Source organism: Antechinus flavipes, chromosome 4 (assembly GCF_016432865.1).
Source record: "Antechinus flavipes isolate AdamAnt ecotype Samford, QLD, Australia chromosome 4, AdamAnt_v2, whole genome shotgun sequence".
NCBI lineage: Eukaryota > Metazoa > Chordata > Mammalia > Dasyuromorphia > Dasyuridae > Antechinus > Antechinus flavipes.
In genome coordinates this window covers 161,621,444-161,641,873 of record NC_067401.1, presented here as the reverse complement: position 1 = coordinate 161,641,873, position 20,430 = coordinate 161,621,444, and the positions used below count along the sequence as shown (strand labels likewise).

Here is a 20,430-nt window from a genome sequence, read left to right as displayed (position 1 = left end):
CTGCCTCTGTCCTCTCTTAAATTCAACACTAGGATCCACCAATATGGCAGGGGCCTTCTTGCTTTTTCCTAATACCAAAATGATATGGGGCAGCTAGGTGGTGCAGTGGATAGAGCACCAGCTTTGAAGTCAGGAAGACCAGAGTTCAAATCTAGCCTCAGACTCTTAATACTTCCTAGCTGTGTGATCCTGGGCAAGTCATTTAACCTGAGTTCAAATCTAGCCTCAGACACTTAATACTTCCTAGCTGTGTGATCCTGGGCAAGTCATTTAACCCCAAATGCCTGGGGGGGGAGGGGAGAGGGAGAATACCAACAATTTAATTTTGTGATTAGTCTTTTTTTTTTTTTTTTTGGCAAATACATTTCCTTGATGACATCTTTTATTCTGTTTTCCTTTGAGTTCTTCACTTCTTTTATAGTTTAATCAAATTTACTATGTGTTTTCTCAATATTTAAATTCTTCAGAGTTTACCATGTTTCATGTCTTAAAAGACACGTAGGAAACTTCTGCCAAAAAGGATAGGCCTTTATTCCTGGGAGACATTTGGAATTATCAAGGGAGTTTTGCAATTTAATCCTCCTACTAAGTTCTTCGCTTAACTGAATCATTTGTATGAGACACGTATACTGACTGACAAACTATACAAATTATATATCTAAATGCATATATCATAACCTAGGCAATAAACCTTTTTCAACTACTCAGTTCTTCCTGGGTGGATAGTAAGGGCAAACCTTATTATGGTGATTATGGATCTCTTCCAAGAGGTAGCAATTAGATTTGACTAAGTATAGATAAATGAGATCCATGCTAGAGGCAAAACAACTTGGGGAATGGGGGAGGGAAGCATTGAGAGACTGATTTACAAGGAAAATCTGAAAGGGGGTGATGAAAAAGTTAATGGAAAAAATATCGGGCTTTATTAATAATAAACTTGTTCAAGAAAATACCAATGACTACAACATTATATATATATATATATATATATATATATACACACACATATATATGTACATATATATGTGTATGTATGTATACACACACACACACACACACACACACACACTCTCTTTCCCATCTATAGATTGTTATAAAAATAAGCTACAATACATCAAGGATATTAATCTTCAAGGATACTAATAGGAAACAGGAAGGCTTTCACAAGAGATATTTCACATGGGATCACATCTTTATCATCACACAACTCCCTGAAAGATTATTAAAGAATTCTACCACTTCTTTATCACTTAAAAACAAAACAAAAATCACCAAAACATTTGATTTGGTTGAGTAAAATACTTATTTTAAAGGTCCTCTTCCAACAGGATGGCTCTCACTCATAATCTAGCAACAAAGATAATCCTCAACAGGTTTCAGATCCTAAAAATCAGGTAAGGCCAAAGAGTTTGAAAAAATAACGGAAAAAAATCTTAAGTTGAAGAGATTTTCAGTTCTAGGTGTTACAGTGGTACCGATTTCAAATGCTGCTTCAGATATGTATTAGCTGTGTAATCCTGGCAAATCACTTAATCCCAAATGCCTCCAAAGAGGCATTCATAAGAGTTTCTATGAATTGTGAGATCCTCCAACCAACCAACAAGGATCTATGTGACAAGCATGATACAAAAATAAAATGAAATGCTTGTCGTAGTAGACACTGTGCTATTTTCAAACAAGTTCCAGAACAAAAGTAAGAATTATTCAGTCAAGTTTATTTTATTTTAGACAGATTGGACCTATATCTGCATTACAAAGTTTTACTTTTTGCTTTGGGCTTTATAAAACTCTCAGACTATGATATAAACTAGTCTGTATACAGATACTAAAGAAGAAAAGTATACAATATGCTTCCCCACAGTGATGGCGAATGTCCTAAATAAATCAGTTTAAAAAAAAATATTTACCTCTAAGGGTATTTAAGGTGCAATTTTGAGTTTTAATTGTTATTTTGTAAAACATTCAAAATCCATCAATATGGGCTATTAACTATCACAGAATTAAAACTGGATTATTTGATGCTACATAGTTAACAGGCTATTCAATATAATATCTACACAAAAAGAAATAGTAACTTAACTGAAAATCATACAATTTTTTATTGTATGGTTAGAAAGCTATTTTTAAAAATCAATATCTACATTTTAGATACAAATTTCTCTTTCTAAAAACAGGAGAACATAAGGAACCTTTCTAAAAATAGAAGACAAAATTTAAATTTAAAATATTAGCTAGCATATAAATGAATTCTTTACTAGTTTCTTCTACAATCCAACCAGGTTAACTTCATAAATGGTTATCATAAATTAATTTTTAGCTGCTTAGGTATATTTATTATTAATATTATTATTATGCAGGTATATACTATATAGGTGCTACAGGTAACTTTCCTAAGTCTATATGAATTATATAATCACTAAAGTCTGAATTTACCTATTCAGTTGAAATGTTTCATTATTTCTTTTCTCTTGCTTTATTTAGGATTGGTTTGTTTTTTGGTTTTATAAAGGAAGTGTCATTTTCCTGAAAAGTTTTTTAGTTCATTTTTGCTTTCTAAATATATTTTTAATTGAAAACTTGAAATATAATGCTAATATGAAAAGAATTAAGAATATAAACCTTATTTTCTAATTTGTAAGAAATGTTCCCTTTACATTAAAGTTTTGCGCAATCAATCTACTACATAAGCAATAAGCCATGAAGAATGGAAGATGAAAAATATTAGGCTGGATTCCTTAGCAAGAAAATTACTGGGACTCCATATGTACTCCATTTTAATCATTCCTCCCAGCCTTTTCCAATTCCCTTAGTGGTTTCTAGCAAACTACAGTAGGCATTATTTTAGATTACTACGATTTTAAACATTATTTCTCCCTTTGCATTCTCCCCCTTGAAATGCCTTACAGCATAATGTCTAATAGTTAGTGACTCCAAGACAAATAGAATCAAAGAATTTTAGAACTAAAAGAAACCCTTAGATAACATTTGGTCTAATCTCCTCATTTTATAAAGGAAAGTCACCCTGAAGCAAAGAGACTTGGTGGAAAGTAACAAAAGTTACTAAATAAAGCACTTTATTTATCCTTAATTATCCTCCAGGTAATGGAGATGAAAGGAGAACAAAGAAAAGGGACTTTTGGGATAAGACACAAACTTGAACTACTTCAAAAATTTGCTCTGGGTCAGCCTTGCATACTTGCAGCTTTCTGTAGAGATGATGAATATGCAAGGAGAGAAACATTCAAAACTTAACAATTTGCTTTTTTTGTATTCACATACACTAGCATACACAGAAACTAGGAACATTAAAAAGGATTAAGCATATTTTTCTTGCCATTTTTAATAACATGGCCATATACTTATAATGAAAAATTTATTTCCATTTTCCCTATGCTTATATTGGTTTCTGTTACTAGTAGCTTTAGCTAAATAAATGTGGATCAAATGATATTAACAAATAATTTTCAGATGAAGAAATTAAAGCCATTTTATAGCCACACAAAAAATGTTCATTATTGATTAGAGAAATGCAAATTGAAACAATGCTGAGGTACCACCTCACACTTTATCAGATCGGCTAAGATGACAGGAAAATATAATGATAAATATTGGAGAGGATGGGGGGGAAACTGCAACACTAATGCACTGATGTGAGAGTTGTGAACTAATTCAACCATGCTGAAGGGCAATACGAACTATGCCCAAAGGGCTATCAAACTGTGCATACCCTTTGATCCAACAGTGTCACTAAGTCTGTGTCCCAAAGAAATCATGAAAAAGGAAAAAGAACCTACATGTGCAAAAAAGTTTGTAGCAGCTCTTTTTGTAGTGGCAAAGAATTGGAAAATGAGTAGATTCCTATCAGTTGAGGAATGGCTGAATAAATTATGATATATAAAAGTAATGGAGTATTATTGTTCTATAAAAAATGTTGAGCAGGTTGATTTTTAAAAGGCTTGGAAAATTTACATAAACTGATGCTGAGTGAAGCAAGCAGAACCAGGAAAACATTGTACACAGCAATAGCAGGACTGTGTAATAATATGTTTGGTTCTTTTCAGCAGTTCAGTGACCCAACATAATCCCAATAAACTTTGGATGGAAATCCAGAGAATTATGGAGACAGAATGTAAATTAACACATGTTAACTTTTTTTTTGGTCCTTTTTTCTTGTGGTTTTTCCCCTTTGTTTTGATTTTCTCTCGCAACATGATTCATATGAAAAAATGTAAAAGACATATACATTTGTAAACAAAAAAAATTGTTTTACATGTAACTGAGGAAAAATTTAACAATTAAAAATATTAAAAAATGAAAAATTAATAGATATGGAGACTGAACCAAGAACAGTTTTTGTCACTAACTTTTTTTCTTCACTACAAAAGGAAAAAAAAAAAAACAAAATGGAATATTTTTTATTGTTGAGAAAATTAAATACAACTAAAAAAAGTCAAACAAAATAAATACATTAAATTATTAGCTACAAAAACCACCAATAAAAACCTGCATAGCCCTTGTAAATTAGAAAATATTTAAAATAATACTAATGATTTAACATTATACCACAACTTTGAGTCAAAAAGGAAAATGTAATTTTATACCAAAGCCTTTTATACAAAAACAGCACTATTGTTATTCAGACTACACTTACATAGAAATATACTTACATAATGAGTCTTCTGTTTAGAAACCAGTATTTCCTCCGACTTCTGTCATATCCAATAGGTTCATGTCGAATATATGGTTTATTTTTTTGGATTTCAGCAACACAGTCAGTTACACCAGGTACCTTGTGTGCCACACAGACCTCACACTGCCATTCATCCTCAGGTACCTCCTCAAGAGGTGGTTTCACACACTCTAAATGGTATACAGCTGAGCAAGTTTCACAGCAAAGCAAATCCCCAAGTTTGTGACAAACCCTACAGTGGTCATCATATTGTATAACCCCTTCAGACATCAATTCTTCACGAGCAATGTTCGTTGTAAGAAACTGATCCACTAAAAACTGCAGAACTTTGATTTTATTTTGTACTGGTCCGTAAGGATAGTCCTCTGCTTCTTGATAAGGAAGAACATGATGGTACTCCTTGTCACTCTCACAATACACCCGCAAAACCTCTGGCCACGTCATTCCATCTATGAAATATAGTGTGGAATTGACACTATCTTTCAGGTCAGCAGGTCCAAAGGTAGTATTTGAAGTGTCTTCTTCACGTAAAACTGCTTTCAAAAGCACTACATGCATCTCTGCCATAAGAGTGCACTGCTCTTGACTTACAAGAGCAGCACAGAAGTCCTCAAAACGAAAAGGAGATAAACGTAAAACGGTGCCAAAGTTCCGCAGGACTTCATAGATGGCTATAACATTCATTATATGCTCATTAGGCACCATTAAGTCCTCAGAGGATTTAGGAAATTCAAGAGGTGGGATATCTTTTTCTTCTAATATTGGAGAACGAGGACGGTGTACTCTCTGTCTTCTTCTACCTGTAAAAAAAAATTTGGTATAGTTACAGCTCAATGTTATACATATCCTACAAGCTACGGATCTTTCATGTTCCCAAGTTATAACATTGAAAACAAATCAGCTTTCTATTTTCTAGTAACTTCAACATTATAAACAAGCAATAATTTATTATTCTGACTTGAAAATAATATTTATTAAAAATCCAAATTCAGAATGTACAGATTCGAACTTAGAAATAAAAATTTTAATCAACAAGCAAATGGTGCTATGCAGGCAGATCTTTTACAGATCACTCTTATCTCTAGTCCCACTCCCCTCCCTTCTTTCTAGTGTCTTCTCTCTGCTAGTACTTCCCATTTATACTGTATATATTTTGTATGCACATAATTGTCTCTCCATTAAACTGTAAGCTCCTTGAAAGTGTAGACAGTCTTTTGCTTTCCTTTCTGTTCCCAATTCTGAGCACAATGTTTGGCACATAATAAGTACTTAATAAATGTTTAATGACTCAGTGAATATGATAAAATAAAACTATAATGAAAATTATATTAAAATGAGAAAATATAAATTATTTCCTGCACCAAAACAATGTGTCAAGAGATTGTCTTCTATGAAAATATTGATGTTTAATAGATATGACCATTTTCCTATAGGGGAAAAGTCCTCTTTGATAAAAATTGCTGGGAAAAGTGGAAAGCCAGCTGGTAGAAATTGGCTTAGACTATTACACTATTTTCTACAATATTGTCCAATTAGATATGAAATTTAATATTAAAGATCATATCACACAAGAAAAAATCAAGAGAAACAGATCATATACCTCTCACTTCTATGAGTAAGAAGTATTCTTAACCAACAAGAGATAGAGGTAATTACAAAAGATAAAATAGATAACTCTGATTATACAAAACAAAAAAACTTTCTATAGGTAAAATTAATGTACCTCAGATATGGAGGAAAATGGTTGAATAGGAAAAAAAAATCTTTCTATAATACTTCTCTGATAAGGGTTTAGAGTGTGTGTGTGTTTAAGAGAGAGAAACATACACATATACACATATGACTTAATAGCTGTTCTCCAATAGGATTTGAACAGTTCTCAAAAGAAAAAATTTTAAGTACTTATAACTACATGAAAAAAATGTTTTATCACTATTAATAACAGAAATACAAGTTAAAACAATTCTGAAAGTTGTTTTATTGCTTACCCTACAAATTGGCAAAAATAACAAAAAAAAATGGCACTAACAAATGTTAGAGGGGTCATATGATGACAAGTACATTAATACATTTGTTGTTAGGGCTGTGAAATACTTCAATCATTTTGAAAAACAATTGTAAATTATGAAAATAAAATGGCTACAATGTCTATACTCTTGGAACTAGAGGCTCCATTACTGGGCTTCTAGTTCAAGGAATTTAATAAAAAAAAAAAAAAAAAAAAAAGAAAGAAAGTCCCCATGTATACCAAAATATTTGTGATAGCAAAGAATTAGAAACATAATAGTTATCTGGAAATAGAGACTGTAGATTGCTAAGTGAATTGTAGTACATGAATGAAATGTATATGGATGAATACAGAGAAGCACTTAAAGACCTACATGAACTGATACAGTTAAGTAAACGAACTCCCCTCCCTCACAATACAACAGTGTAAATGGAAAGAACAGTTACTTCAAAAAGTGAAAAGTGAATACAACAAAATTATTAAAATAAAGCAAGACTTTAATGAAGGTAGATGAAAGAACATTCCCAGTCCACTCTTTCATGAACCACAAGTAATGAACATTGCACATGTTTTCAAATTTTTTCAATATATTGATCAGTTGTTGATTTTTTTCCCTCCTCCTTTTTTTCTTTATAAAAAATACTATTTGCTACATTGGATGGTTCTCTGAGAGGGTTAAAGAAAATGTAATAGGAAAAATTGAAGATTTTATATAATTTTTATATATGTAATATACATATTTATAATTCTACATGTGTGTGCACACTTACATATACATACCACATACAGATTATTTATAAAGTTATCTATTTAACTATAGAGACTTACTTTCCTTTTGCTAAAGGTTGGACCAATATATATAGTTACAATTTTAGAAGAGAAATGGATGAGATGTTCAAGAGATAAAACTTAAGTAAAGATCAGGTTTAAAAAAAAAGCTGCAACTAAAATTTTGGGTTAAAAAAAAAACACAACAAACAGGCCCCACAAAGAAAATAAATCCTTTATGGTTCTATTTAAACACATTTTCTTCAACAGAAATAAACTTTCTATTTACTGAAAAACAAAACTTCTAGAAGCTTTAAAATCATTAAATCATACCAGAGCTTTCTCTTCTCTGGAATAAATAATCCTAGTACCTTCAACTTTTCTTTATATAGATCTTATTTTTAAAATCTTTGATCATTTTTGTGGATTTCTTCTCCTAAACTGAAAATTATGACATTTTACATATATCACATAAGGAAATGAATAAATTCATATAGAAATATAAAACAGCAATTATTTGTTTTTCTTCTACCAACTTAAAAAAAAAGTCTTCCCTCCAAATGACAAACATAAACACGAATATTTTTCACAGAAATCACAGGTCATTTTATAAAGCACAGACTAACAACCTGATATTTCTATCTAGCAAAAGGACTAGTTTTAAGGAACCTTAGTTGGAATACTGACTGTGTCACTATGTGACTTTGTCTAAGAGAGATAATTTCTTTATCTATAAAATGAGAGGGTTGGGTCAGATGGATTTCTTCCATATATAACTAATGACTTGATTTAAAGTACTGATTTAAGTACAGGAAAAAAACCAAAACACATCATTTCTTAGAATCATATATTTACAGCTGAAAAAAGACATTTAGTTCAACTCCATCTGACAGATGAAAAATGGAGGCTCAGGGAAACTATAGGACTCACTGCAAGTCACCCAGCCAGTAGCTGCTGCAGAGCTTATTAAACCCAGGCCCTCTGACTCTATATGCAACCTTTTCCCATTCTATCATATTGCCTCATTCCATAAACTAATAATTATATTTTAGGCCCTATTACAAGAAATCAATCATTCAATCCTACTAACTATCCTCCTAACCCTCTCTCCTCAGTAAATAAAAAGAGAAAACCTTTTTCCTCCTTTGCCTTTTCCCACCTTCACTTAAGATTATTCTTCCTAGCTCTTCTTCAATTGGACATACCCCAAACTCAATCCTCAATGCTCCTATTACTTGTTTTTTTGTTTTTGTTTTTTACACTCCTACATTTGTGGCTTCAATGCCTAATATATAAAAGAAAAAATGCTGGATTTCTAGTCAAAGGATGTGTATTCAACTTCTGACTCTGTGAGCTTTAGATAAATCACTTAATATCCCTGGAGTTTCCTGAGCAATAAAATAAAAAGTTATGTTGGATGATCTCTAAGATACATGATAGTTTTAATTCAGCTTTATGCAGAATAACTCCCAAGTTTTTACCTCACTCCTCAGCAAGAGTTTATCATCTCCAACTGCCCTCTAGGCATTTCCATGTGGATATCCTGCCATGATCTTTTCCCCCCAAATTCTTTTTGTCTTCATTTCTGTTAAAGATGTTATCATCTTTCCAATCGTGTAAGTCAATAATCATATACTTCATATATATGAATATGAATATATATATACACATATACTTTTTATGTACCATATATATAAATGCAAAGGACTACAGATACAAAGTTAAAATAAGGTAGATTCTGCCCTTAAATCGCATATATTCTACTGGAATTGAAATCCAGACCCAAATTCTAGCAAATCATTTTCAAAACTATATTTTCATATGCCAAATCCCATAAATTCAAAAGGTAATATAGTGCTTGATAAACCAAAAGAGTTACCAAAAATCTTTTTTTTTGTAAAGAAAAGACTTGCAAAAATGGCAGAGTAAGAAGCACTATAATTCAGTTTTCCTCTACAACTATCCAACAAAATAGTAACACCAAACAAAATAACAAATGGGAAATCCAAAAAAAACTAGTCAGTCATTTTTCCAGGACAGGTCAACCAAGAGAAATAGCTATAGACAGTCCAGCAGAGAACCCTCTAGCTATCTAGAGACTGGCTTCCTTCTGCAATTATATTTAACAACAAGATGGGGAGAAATGGGTACTAATTCTATGTAGTGCCCAGGGAGGTAGAACAGGTGCCATCCAGCAGCTGTGCTAGTTAACTCCTAGGGCCAAGTGTCAGATACAACAAGGAATGAGAAGGAAAAGTGTGACTAGGAATAACAACTAGAAATTCAAATATGGACTGAGGCAGAGTACCAGAAAAGGAGAAGGAACAGAAATTAGCAGCTGTGGCACTGACTTCAAAGTAGGATCCCCAATCCAACCTACAGCTTTTGAATAGAGGCAATCAACTGAGTTGCCATAGACAGGAGATAGTTCCAAGGAATAGTCCACAAACATGTTGCTCTTAATCTGCAGAGCTTTCTGTTAGCTCAAGGCATCTATCTACTAGAGCTCCAAAAAACACAAGTTGTGTCACCAAGATCCAAACCAGGACAGAGAATTTACCGAGTTCAGAGAAAAAGATCAGCGTAGAACAGATACTCCTTAATGTGCACTGAAAGCTTGAGTTCCCCAATTTAAGAAATCCCTGAGATGCTTGAAGATCACAATACTCCAAGAAACTATTAGGACTTCAGAGAAGACAGATCAGATTCAACCAAAGCCCCTGACATCCTCTCCAATGCATTAAGTGCAAGTCTGGACCAAGACCCAATCTGGAAAATGAGGCTGGAAAAATAAGGGAAGAAAGGGGGGGAAGGAGAAAGGAAGGAGTATTATAGTGACAGTCACCCAAGATACAAATGCAAACGAATAGAATGAATCCAAAAATGTGCAAGTGACATTACAAAAAAAGATGCTACTTGCATTTTAAAAAAGTTCACCTGTAAGTCCTTCAAAGGATAAAGCAAGAATTAGGGTGGGGGGCAGAGTGGGAAAAATGAGCTAACAATGACTTTATAAACGAAATGAAAGCACTACAGAAAAGTATTAGAAAAGGAGAGAGCACTGGAGGAAAAAAAAAAGAAGAAGAAATGAAAGCTATGGGAGGAAAAACTGGAAAGAGAATTAACAGTGGCACAAGAGCTATAAAATCTTTTCCAAGCAAGATATTTCTTGGAAATGCGATTGAAGGGGCAGTTGGATAGTGCAGAGTAGAGAGCACTGGCCCTTTAATCAGGAGGCCCTTTAGACAGGAGGATTCAAATCTGAACTCAAGACACTTAATACTTTCTAAGCTATATTGGGCAAGTTACTAAACCCAACTTATACACACACACACACACACACACACACACACACACACACACACACACACGAGAATGGACCAAAGAGAAGTTAATGATTCCAAAAGACAATAACAAATATTAAAACAAAGTCAAGACAACAAATATGAAGTACCTCATATTAAAAAAAATCGATTTGGAAAACATCAAAGACAGATTATTTAACAATCTATGGACGTTAACCTGATAGCGTGAATAAATTAACCATCTTATTTAAAGAAGTCAGAAAGAACATTGTCTGTCTTTAAGAACCAGAGGGAAAAACAGAAATAGAAAGAATCCACCCAACACCTAGTGAAAGAAATAAAATTAAAGACTCTCAGAAATACTAGAGTCAAAATCCAGAGTTTTCAAATCAAAGAAGAAATACTACAAGCAATTAAAAAGAAGAATTCAAGTACCAAAGATTCAAGATCATACATGATTTAAAAAGCCACACAAATCTATTACAAGAAGAAAACAAAGTGAAAATAGAAGAGTTTACTACTCACTTTCTACAAGAAACTCCAAAATAGAGTTTGGACAATGACTTTCTAAAAGACAAGGGATATAGCCCCACCATCTAAAAGTAATGTAATCTATGACAATTGAGTATAATCTTTAAATGGGAAAAAAATGTATTTTTAATGAAAGAGCATTTCCAAATATTCTTGATGAAGTGATCAATGCTACATAGAAACTTTGAGATCAAGCAGAAGAGATTATACTAAATTGAAGTGTTTACTTTCTAAGAAAGGGAAATAAGTATTCCCTTAGAACTTAATGTCATAATAAGAGGGGACTTGAATGGTTTTGCTTTCTTAAGAAATAAAAGGATAGGAAAAAGAAATCTACTAGGGAAAGTAAAGATGAGGTAAATTTATTTTCTCATATAATACCGGTTTCAAAAGTAGAAGACTATACTATGAATATGGAAAAAGTAAGGAGAATGGACATCACTTAAATGACCAATTTGAATTGGTCAGAGGAAAGCAGAACAGATAAAATGCTTATTGAAAAAAATACATTCAACTCACCAAGGTAACAGAAGAGAAGAGGGAAAAGGAGAATAAAAAGAAGGATTTCTCTCCTCTCAAGGAGGAATTAATCGTGAACAAGACAAATCCTTATGGAAGGAAGGTAGATCAGAAAGAAAATTTTAAGGGGAAAAAAGTCAAGAACATAAGACTATGGATAGTATATGGGGCTAAAGAGAGCAGGGAAGAGGAAGTAGATTGTTTCAAGAACAGTGCACTTTTTTTCCTAACACCTTAACTGTAAAAAGTGGGGGAAAGCAAAGAAGAAAAAATATAAAGAGATTAGGATGAAAAGAAATAGACAATAATTATAACTGTAACTGTGAATGAGATAAACTCACTTATAAAATGGTAGGATAACAGCCTATTTTGAATATATTTACTTTTAAGAAATATACTTGAAATAAAAAGATTTATGCAGAGATAAAATAAGGGGCTGTATAAAATCTGTTATACATCATCTAAACAGAAAAAAGCAGAAATAATAATCGTGATTTCAGACAAGGCAACAACAAAAAAAGATCATTAAAAAAATAAACATGGAAACTATATTATGATTTAAGATATCATAAATAATGAATTAATAGATTATAATATATTAATGTGTGTATGTGTATTTGTATATATTTATATATGTGAATGCCATGTCATCTTAACACTAAAAATGAGTCACATGGAGAAATGGGAAAGAAAATCATACTCATGGAGGACCTCAATGTACCCCTTTCAGAACGAGACAAAAATAAGTAAACAAGTTAAGAACATGTAAAGAATTTTTGAAAACTCAGAGATGGTGGGTTTCTGGCAATACTGAGTAGAAATAGAAAGGAACACACACACACACACACACACACTCTCTCTCTCTCTCTCTCTCTCTCTCTCTCTCACACACTCTTTTCCCATTTGTGCATAGCACTTAAAAAAAAAAGATCATCTATTCTTACAAGTATATGCAAAAATATTAACTACATCTTTTGCTATCTTCAATGCAATAAAAATTATATTCAAAAATGGGCTACTGAGGATAGGATTAAAAATTATGTGGAAACCAAATAACATCCTAAAGAATGTTTGGGTTAAAGAACAAATCATAGAAACAATAAATAGTTTCATCAAAGATAATTACAACAATGAGAAAACATACCAAAATTTTTGGGATGCAGCCAAAGCAGTCCTTAGCGGAAAATTCATATCTCTAAACACTTTCATCAATAAAAGAGAGAAAGAACAGATCAATGAATTGGGCATCCAACTAAAATATCAACAATTGTTTAAAAACCTAATCAACACTAAAATAGAAATTCTGAAAATCAAAAGAGATTAATAAAATTGACAGTTAAGACAACTAGGAGCTGTTTTTTTTCAGAGGGAAAAAGAATAAAATAGATATGTCATTAGCTAATTTGCTTAAATAAAGAGAAAGATCAAATTACCAGTATAAAACCTTTTTTAAAAATTACATAAAGAATCAAAGGAAATTAATACAAACTATCCAAAGTACATGCCAACAAAACTGTCAACTTAAACAAAATGGATATTCAGGAAATTAGCATATGCCCAGATTAAAAGAAGAAATAGAAAACTGAAATAACCCAATCTTGGACAAAAAAAATTGAACAAGCTATAAATTAACTACCAAAAGAAAAAGATCTCAAGACCAGATGAATATAAAAGCAAATTCTATTAAATATTCATAGAATGATTATTTCTAATTTACATTAACTTTACAATAACAGGAAAAGAGATCCAAATATATTTCTTCTATTTTATAAATACCTAAACCAGAAGGAGTCAAAATAGAGTAAGAAAGCTATCCCTAATGAACAATAATTAAAATTATTAAATATTAGCAAAGAAATGACAATAACATATCACAAAGATCAAACACTATGATCAGGCTGGATTTATACCAGAAATGTAAGATTAGTCCAATGTTCAACAACTATAAATATACTAAGCTATATCAATAATAATTTTTTAAAATTATATCTACAGATGTAGAGAAAGTTTTTGACAAATTATAACATTGATTTCTGTTTAAAAATACTGGAAAACATAAGAATACATAGACCTTTTCTTCATAAAGTAAATAGTATCTACCTGAAACCAAGAATCAGCAATACATGCAATAAAGATAAATCAGAGACTGTCCAATATAATCAAAGATAAAGCAAGATGTCCATTATCACCACTCCTATATGATAGTAATACTGGCTGGATATATAAGAAAAGAAAAATAAATAAATACAAAAAAAAAAAAAAGAAAATTACATTGCTTTCTGAAAACAATACGATTTGGAGAACAAAAAAAAAAAAAAGGACTAAAAAGAATAACCAGCAAAATTGCAAACACAAAATATATCCACATAAATCCTTAGCATTTCTTTACATTACTAATAAGTCCCATTACTAACAAGGAAAATTATATTTAAAATAAATATAGCATTCTATGAAAACATTTAGGAATTCAAAAATCTTTCTTCCCCTCTACCAGTCATCCTGAAGAAGAAAAACTGTACCTCATGTATCTGGCAGGCCCAGACAGAACTCAGACTTAAGTCTACCTCTTCAGATTACACCCTCCAAACACCAAATCCTGTCCCTTCAACTAGCCCTTGAGTTCCCCAAGAACACTAGGGTCACCTGAACCAAGCAGACCCAAGGCTGAACAGAGATCCAGAACCAGACCAGAACATGAACTAGAGTTATCAGCCAAAGATCAACTTCCCACCACCTCCATCAACTTCTCAAGAAAGGAATAAACTCAAACCCAGTCTAGCATTCTGTGCAAAATACTTTGAAGATCATGAGCTTTGTTCCCATCTATCACCTCCTATGATTCTTTCTAGTTCTTCTGCTAATGTTCCTATACCCTATAAGAATTTCTCAGAAATTATTTAGGATAATTTATCTTCTGCTTCCTTCTTCATAATCTCTCATACCCATGCCCCTCAATCCAACCTCCTTCATATAACTCTGCCCAAATCTTCCATTGTGCCCTCTGGAATTCCCATTCCACAGAAGACAAACTATTCTTGATCCTGGATCTCTTTCAAACTATTAATCTACTCGTCCTCTATATAGTGCAACTCTTCACTGATGATGTGACATCCTTTTCTATTCTCTCCAGCATAGGTTATACTTTCTCTCACACTTCCAACACCTGGTCCTGAAAGGGTAACTGGAATACTTCTTGCTCTCAACTCTCATTTCCAGATTTTCCCTTGGTCTTCACTTGGTAATATTTCCTCTTTTGAAGTACACACTACTAAAATATTTCAATCAATACAAATTTAGATATAGATAGATAGATAGCATTTCTTACTGCTTTCTTAATTAATTCAGCATCTGGTTTACTATCTTCTTCTCAATTACTATATCTATATTAGGAGAATTTAATATTTATTTAAATGCTCACTTAATTGCCCCAAATCTCTCCTTTTATTAACTTGCTTAAATTCTAAGAATTATTTCTTCATTCCAGCTCAATCACAAAGAGAGAGAGTCATAAATTCTTGAACTTTTCTGATACTCTAAAAGAGTCAGCTAAGTGACTAAAAGAATACAGCACTGGATCTAGAGTCTAGAAAATACGAATTCAAATCTAGCCTCAAACATCTTCCTGCTGTGTACCTTGGACAGGTTACTTATTTGCTTCAGTTTCCTCGTCTGTAAAATAGCACTTATTTCCCAGCATTCTTGTGAGGATTAAAAGAGATAATAATTGAAAAGTGTTTCATTAGCACAGTGTCTGGCAAATATTAAGAACTATATAAGTGTTAGTTATTATTATTATAATTAGAAACTCTTAATTTCCTCATCTGATCATAGTCTCTCCTTTCACTACGCCTCTCCCAATTATTCATTTTTCTTAAATCTATATTTGCCATCAAAATGGCTAATCCCTCCACCATTATTAAGTTCTTAGGCCATCCCCCCTGCTCTCGGCTTCATTTTCCTCCTACCTCTGCCTAACCTTTCCACTCGTACCTGAATGCTGTTCTTCTCTCCCCAACCTGATACTTGTTAAACCTAGATTTGTTCCTCTATGAACTTCATTTGCTAAGTGTGATCAACACAACTAGAAGAAATTCTACAACCATATAACTTCATTTTATCCAGTCTCACCTATGTCCTCACTGCTGCAAAGCATCTTTTAATTCTCCCTCACCTTGCTACTCCAAGCCACACTATTTTGCCATAAAAATAACAAGAGGGATGGTTTTAGTAAAACCTTGGAAAATTTACATGAACTTATACAAAATGAAGTGAGCAAACCCAGAAAAACAATGTACAAAGTAATTAGGATATTGTAATGATGATTAACTATTTAAGACTTAGCTACTTTTACCAATGCAAGGAATTATTTGCAATTCCAAAGGACTCATGATGAAAAATACTATCCACTTTGGGAGAATTAATAAATTCTAAGTGCAGAGTAAAGCATGCTGTTTTTCACTTTCTTTTTGGCAATATGGCTAATACAGAAATATGTTTTCCCTAGACATCTTCAGGTACAAAGAGAAAGCATTTGTTTAATCCCTGCAGGGAAAGGCCCAGGCACACCTGGGAGCCATCCCAACTCCCATCATGTGCTCCTGAACCTGGCCAGCTTCTGACTGTCCAGGACTTAAAAGCAAAAGACCCAAGCCTTCTCATTGGATAGACTAAAAGGATGTAACCATCCTTGACCAATGGTCACTAATGTTGTCTGCCTCCCACAGGTCACATCACTTCCTGCAACTTCACTAATTTCCTGCATCCAGGGTTCAAAGTCTGGGAATAGGCATCATGTGACTACCTGAAACCCAAGGTTCAACTGGGTATAGGGATAATGTGATTTAGGCCTAGTCTCATAAACTTGAGAAAACTTCATCCAATCAGTTCCATCCAGTAACATACTGTCTGTCCTCTCTATGGGTGTGGGCTAGCAGAAGAGAATTTTAAACTCTAAATTTTAAAAATGTTTTAAAAAAAAATTTTTTTAAGGTGCTCCAAATTCTCTCTTCCCTGCTTAAACCTCTGACATCCAGTCTTCTACCTCTCAGCTAGGGAATTTGTTTTGTTATGTTTAATATGTAGGGGAAAGTGAGCCCATTCAACATATTCTCTCTCTTCTCCAGTTCTCTCCATCTCAAAAGCTCTTGGAATCATCTCCCACTTTGCTCTTTCCCCCAGTCTCTGACAACAAAGAATTACCAAATCCCCTACATGTGCATATGATCTCATCCCCTCCTACCTTCTCCAATAAACTGTGTCTTCAATCATCTCCCATTATACTCTTTCTATCAACTGTTCATTCTCTACAGCCTCTCAACATGCATGTTTCTCTCATCCAGAAAGAAAGAAAGAAAGAAAGAAAGAAAGAAAGAAAGAAAGAAAGAAAGAAAGAAAGAAAGAAAGAAAGAAAGAAAGAAAGAAAGAAAGAAAGAAAGAAAACTTTACTAGGCCCTACAATTCTGCACCCATAATCTTTCTCAAACTGCTTAAAAAAGAAAAAAAACTTTCTTTTTCTAAGTCTCCACTTCCTTTCCTTTCACTCATTCTGGCTGTTCCCCTCATCATTCAACTGAAACTAATCTCCCCAAAGTTGCTAATTATTTTTTGTCTTTCCGAATCCTTATCAATCTATCTGTAACCTTCCTCTCCAAGATAATAGGTCTTCACCAGGTGTTTTTTGGTTTTGTTTTTGTTTTGCTGCAAAGGCAATTGGGGTTAAGTGACTTGCCCAGGGTCACACAGCTAGTAAGTGTTACACAGTATCTGAGATCAGATTTGAACTCAGGTACTCCTGACTTCAGAGCTGGTGCTTTCATCAGGTTATTATAATTCCACCCTATAGGTTCTTCTACTTGACTGCTCCTTTTCAGTTTATTTTGCTGGTTCTTTACTATCATGCTACAAAACTTTGGGCATTCCCTAAGATTCTGTACAATCATGGTAACCTCATCAACTCCCATAGATCTATTTATTGCTTTCAAGCTAATGATCACAGAAGCCTCATTCTCACTTCCAAAGCTTTAGTCCTGTATAACCAAATATTTATTGTACATTTCAAACTACATGCCTTGAGACATATTAAACAAAACATGTCTGAAATTGAACTCATTACCTCTCCTCCTAAAACCTTCCCTCTTCCAAACTTCCCTATTTCTAACTGACTTCCACGTTTACAACAAACTTGACATTATTCTGGACTGTTCACTCTTCTACAGCCCACATATTCAAACAATGCCAAGTCCTGCTATATTTATGGCATCAAATTCACTCTCCTTTCTCTCCACTCACACAGTTACAATTTTAGTTCAAGCTCCCATCATCTTTCATCCTCCTAACTAGTCATTCTACCTCGTCTTTTCCCATTTCAGTCAGCACTATACACTGGTGTCAAACTAATTTTCCTTAAATACAAACATGACCATGCGACTTTACCAAATCTCAATTCACAAGCTTCCCATTGCCTCTAGGATGAAATATAAACGCATGTTTAGCTTTTAAAGCCCTATGCAAACTCTCCAACTTATCTTTCTATATTCAGTGGACATGACGATTCTTCCCACATTGAGATCTAACCAAATTGGCCTTTTCTTTGTTCCTAACTCATGACACATCACCTCCCGGTTCTTTGTATTTGTGCTGACAGTCACCCAAGTCTCAACTGCACTCCCTCCCTATGCTCTACCTCAGAGGCTTCTTTTCTTTCTTTAATACTGTTTTAAGAAGCTTTTCCTGATCCTCTCCCCCCCCTTACCCTGCTCTAATTACTAGTTATAATTGTGCTAGATGCATTTTTATATGTATTCATTATCTATCACATTACAATGTTAGCTTATGATTAGTGGAGACTATTTCATTCTTTGAATATGTATCCAGAACCAAATACAGTGCCAGGTACACAGTAGGTATTTAATAAATACATGTTATTTGAGACTGAAGACATAAACTAGAACCATATGAATGGAACTATAAAACACTATTTTTCTAGAAACAGATCCAAGTAAACAGAGAAATAGTAATTGCTCACAGATTGGATGCTCATATGTAATAAAAAAAGTCAATATTATATTTTTTTTATCTAGTCATTGAGGGTCATACCAATAAACTATCAAAGGATTTCTCTAATTAGAAAAAATAGTAAAGTTTACGTGTAAGAACAAAAGGTCAAGAATTTCAAGGGGACACAATACAAAGTAGACAAGGAGGAGACCTATTAGAACTAGATGTCAAATTGTATTACATATCAGTAATTATTAAAATAATTAAAAATTAGTAAATTGATAAGAAAACAAAATGGGTTTACTAAACAAAGAGACTCAAGTGAACCTAGTAGCCAAATAGTTAATGCATTCAAAAAATTCCAGATACTTAATAAAGTATTCACTATTCAACAAAAATTGGATAGCAGTTTGGGAGACATCATGTATAAACCAACATCTCATATCACATAGCAAGATAAGCTCTAAATAATGGTACAAACCTTAAATGGTTACATAATAAAGAAGAGAAGCAAAGATATTACCTTTTAAAATGATAGATAAAGAAAGAATTCATGACCAAACAAAGGATTGAAGGTGTTACAGAAAATAAAAAGGACAACTTTGATTACATAAAATTCATGCAACTGAACTTAGGAAACAATTTACCTAGGAAGAAAATCTGAGACAAATTTCTTTGATAAAGGTCTCACACCCAGAAAATACATAAAAAAACTAATTCAAATTTATCAAAACAAGAACCATCCTCCAGTAGACAAAGAATATAAACAACTAGTTTTCAAAGGAAGAAATCCATACTATCAACAATGAGAAGAAAATATTCCAGAATACTAATAATCAGAAAAATATAAATGAAAGCAATTGTGAAATCCTACCTCACACCTATAATATAAGCAAACATGACAAAAATGAAATGACAATTGCTGAAAGCTGTGAAGAAAACTGACAGAATAATACAAGGTTGAAGAGGATGTAAACTGGTCCAGGTGTTCTGGAAAAAAATTTGGAGTCATGCCCAAAAAGTTAGAAAACAAAACCACTATGGATTTATGCTCAAAAAGATCAAGAAGAGAAGGCAACTAAGGGTACAAAAAATGTTTATGGGAGCTTTTTTTTTTTCTTTTTGGTGGCAAAAGTCTGAAAATTAAGGTAGTAGGCATATTTGCAATTACCCATACAATTTACCCATCAATGGCTAAATAAACTATGTATGTTATACCAATAGAATGGAATATAATTGCAATGTAAAAAATGGTGTCAAAAAAAAGAGGAGGAGGAGGTAGAGAAGGAAGAAGAAGATTAAGGCATCTTTTTTTTTTTTTTTTAATGCAAAGAAAAAAGGAAAGTCAGAAAAAAAACAATTAGGGCAAATAAAACATTTACATATTTAATTTAAAATCTGGAGTTTCACATACAATCTTCTGTTATAATGTAGAAAAATTAAATGCTCATTTTGTTTAATATTTCTTAAATTCAAGATCTTTTTTTGTTATGGGCCGGAACTCTGAAACAAAGATTCTTACAAGGTATTAAGTCACTAGAATTGATGAGACAATGGTTATCTAGTTTAGCATGGTGCTTAATAGTTCTCTAATTCAGTATATGTACTTAGTA

General features: G+C 32.8%; 1 protein-coding gene across 9 annotated transcripts in view; it reads right to left on the bottom strand.

The window, feature by feature from the left end:
• Nucleotides 1-20,430, bottom strand: part of BPTF (bromodomain PHD finger transcription factor) — a 171,289-nt gene that overhangs the window by 107,004 nt on the left and 43,855 nt on the right. For all 9 annotated transcript variants that reach the window (XM_051995268.1, XM_051995264.1, XM_051995270.1 and 6 more), the window contains exon 2: nt 4,668-5,490. In XM_051995268.1, the coding sequence (XP_051851228.1) occupies nt 4,668-5,490 (823 nt within the window). The remainder of the gene's footprint in view (nt 1-4,667; nt 5,491-20,430) is intronic.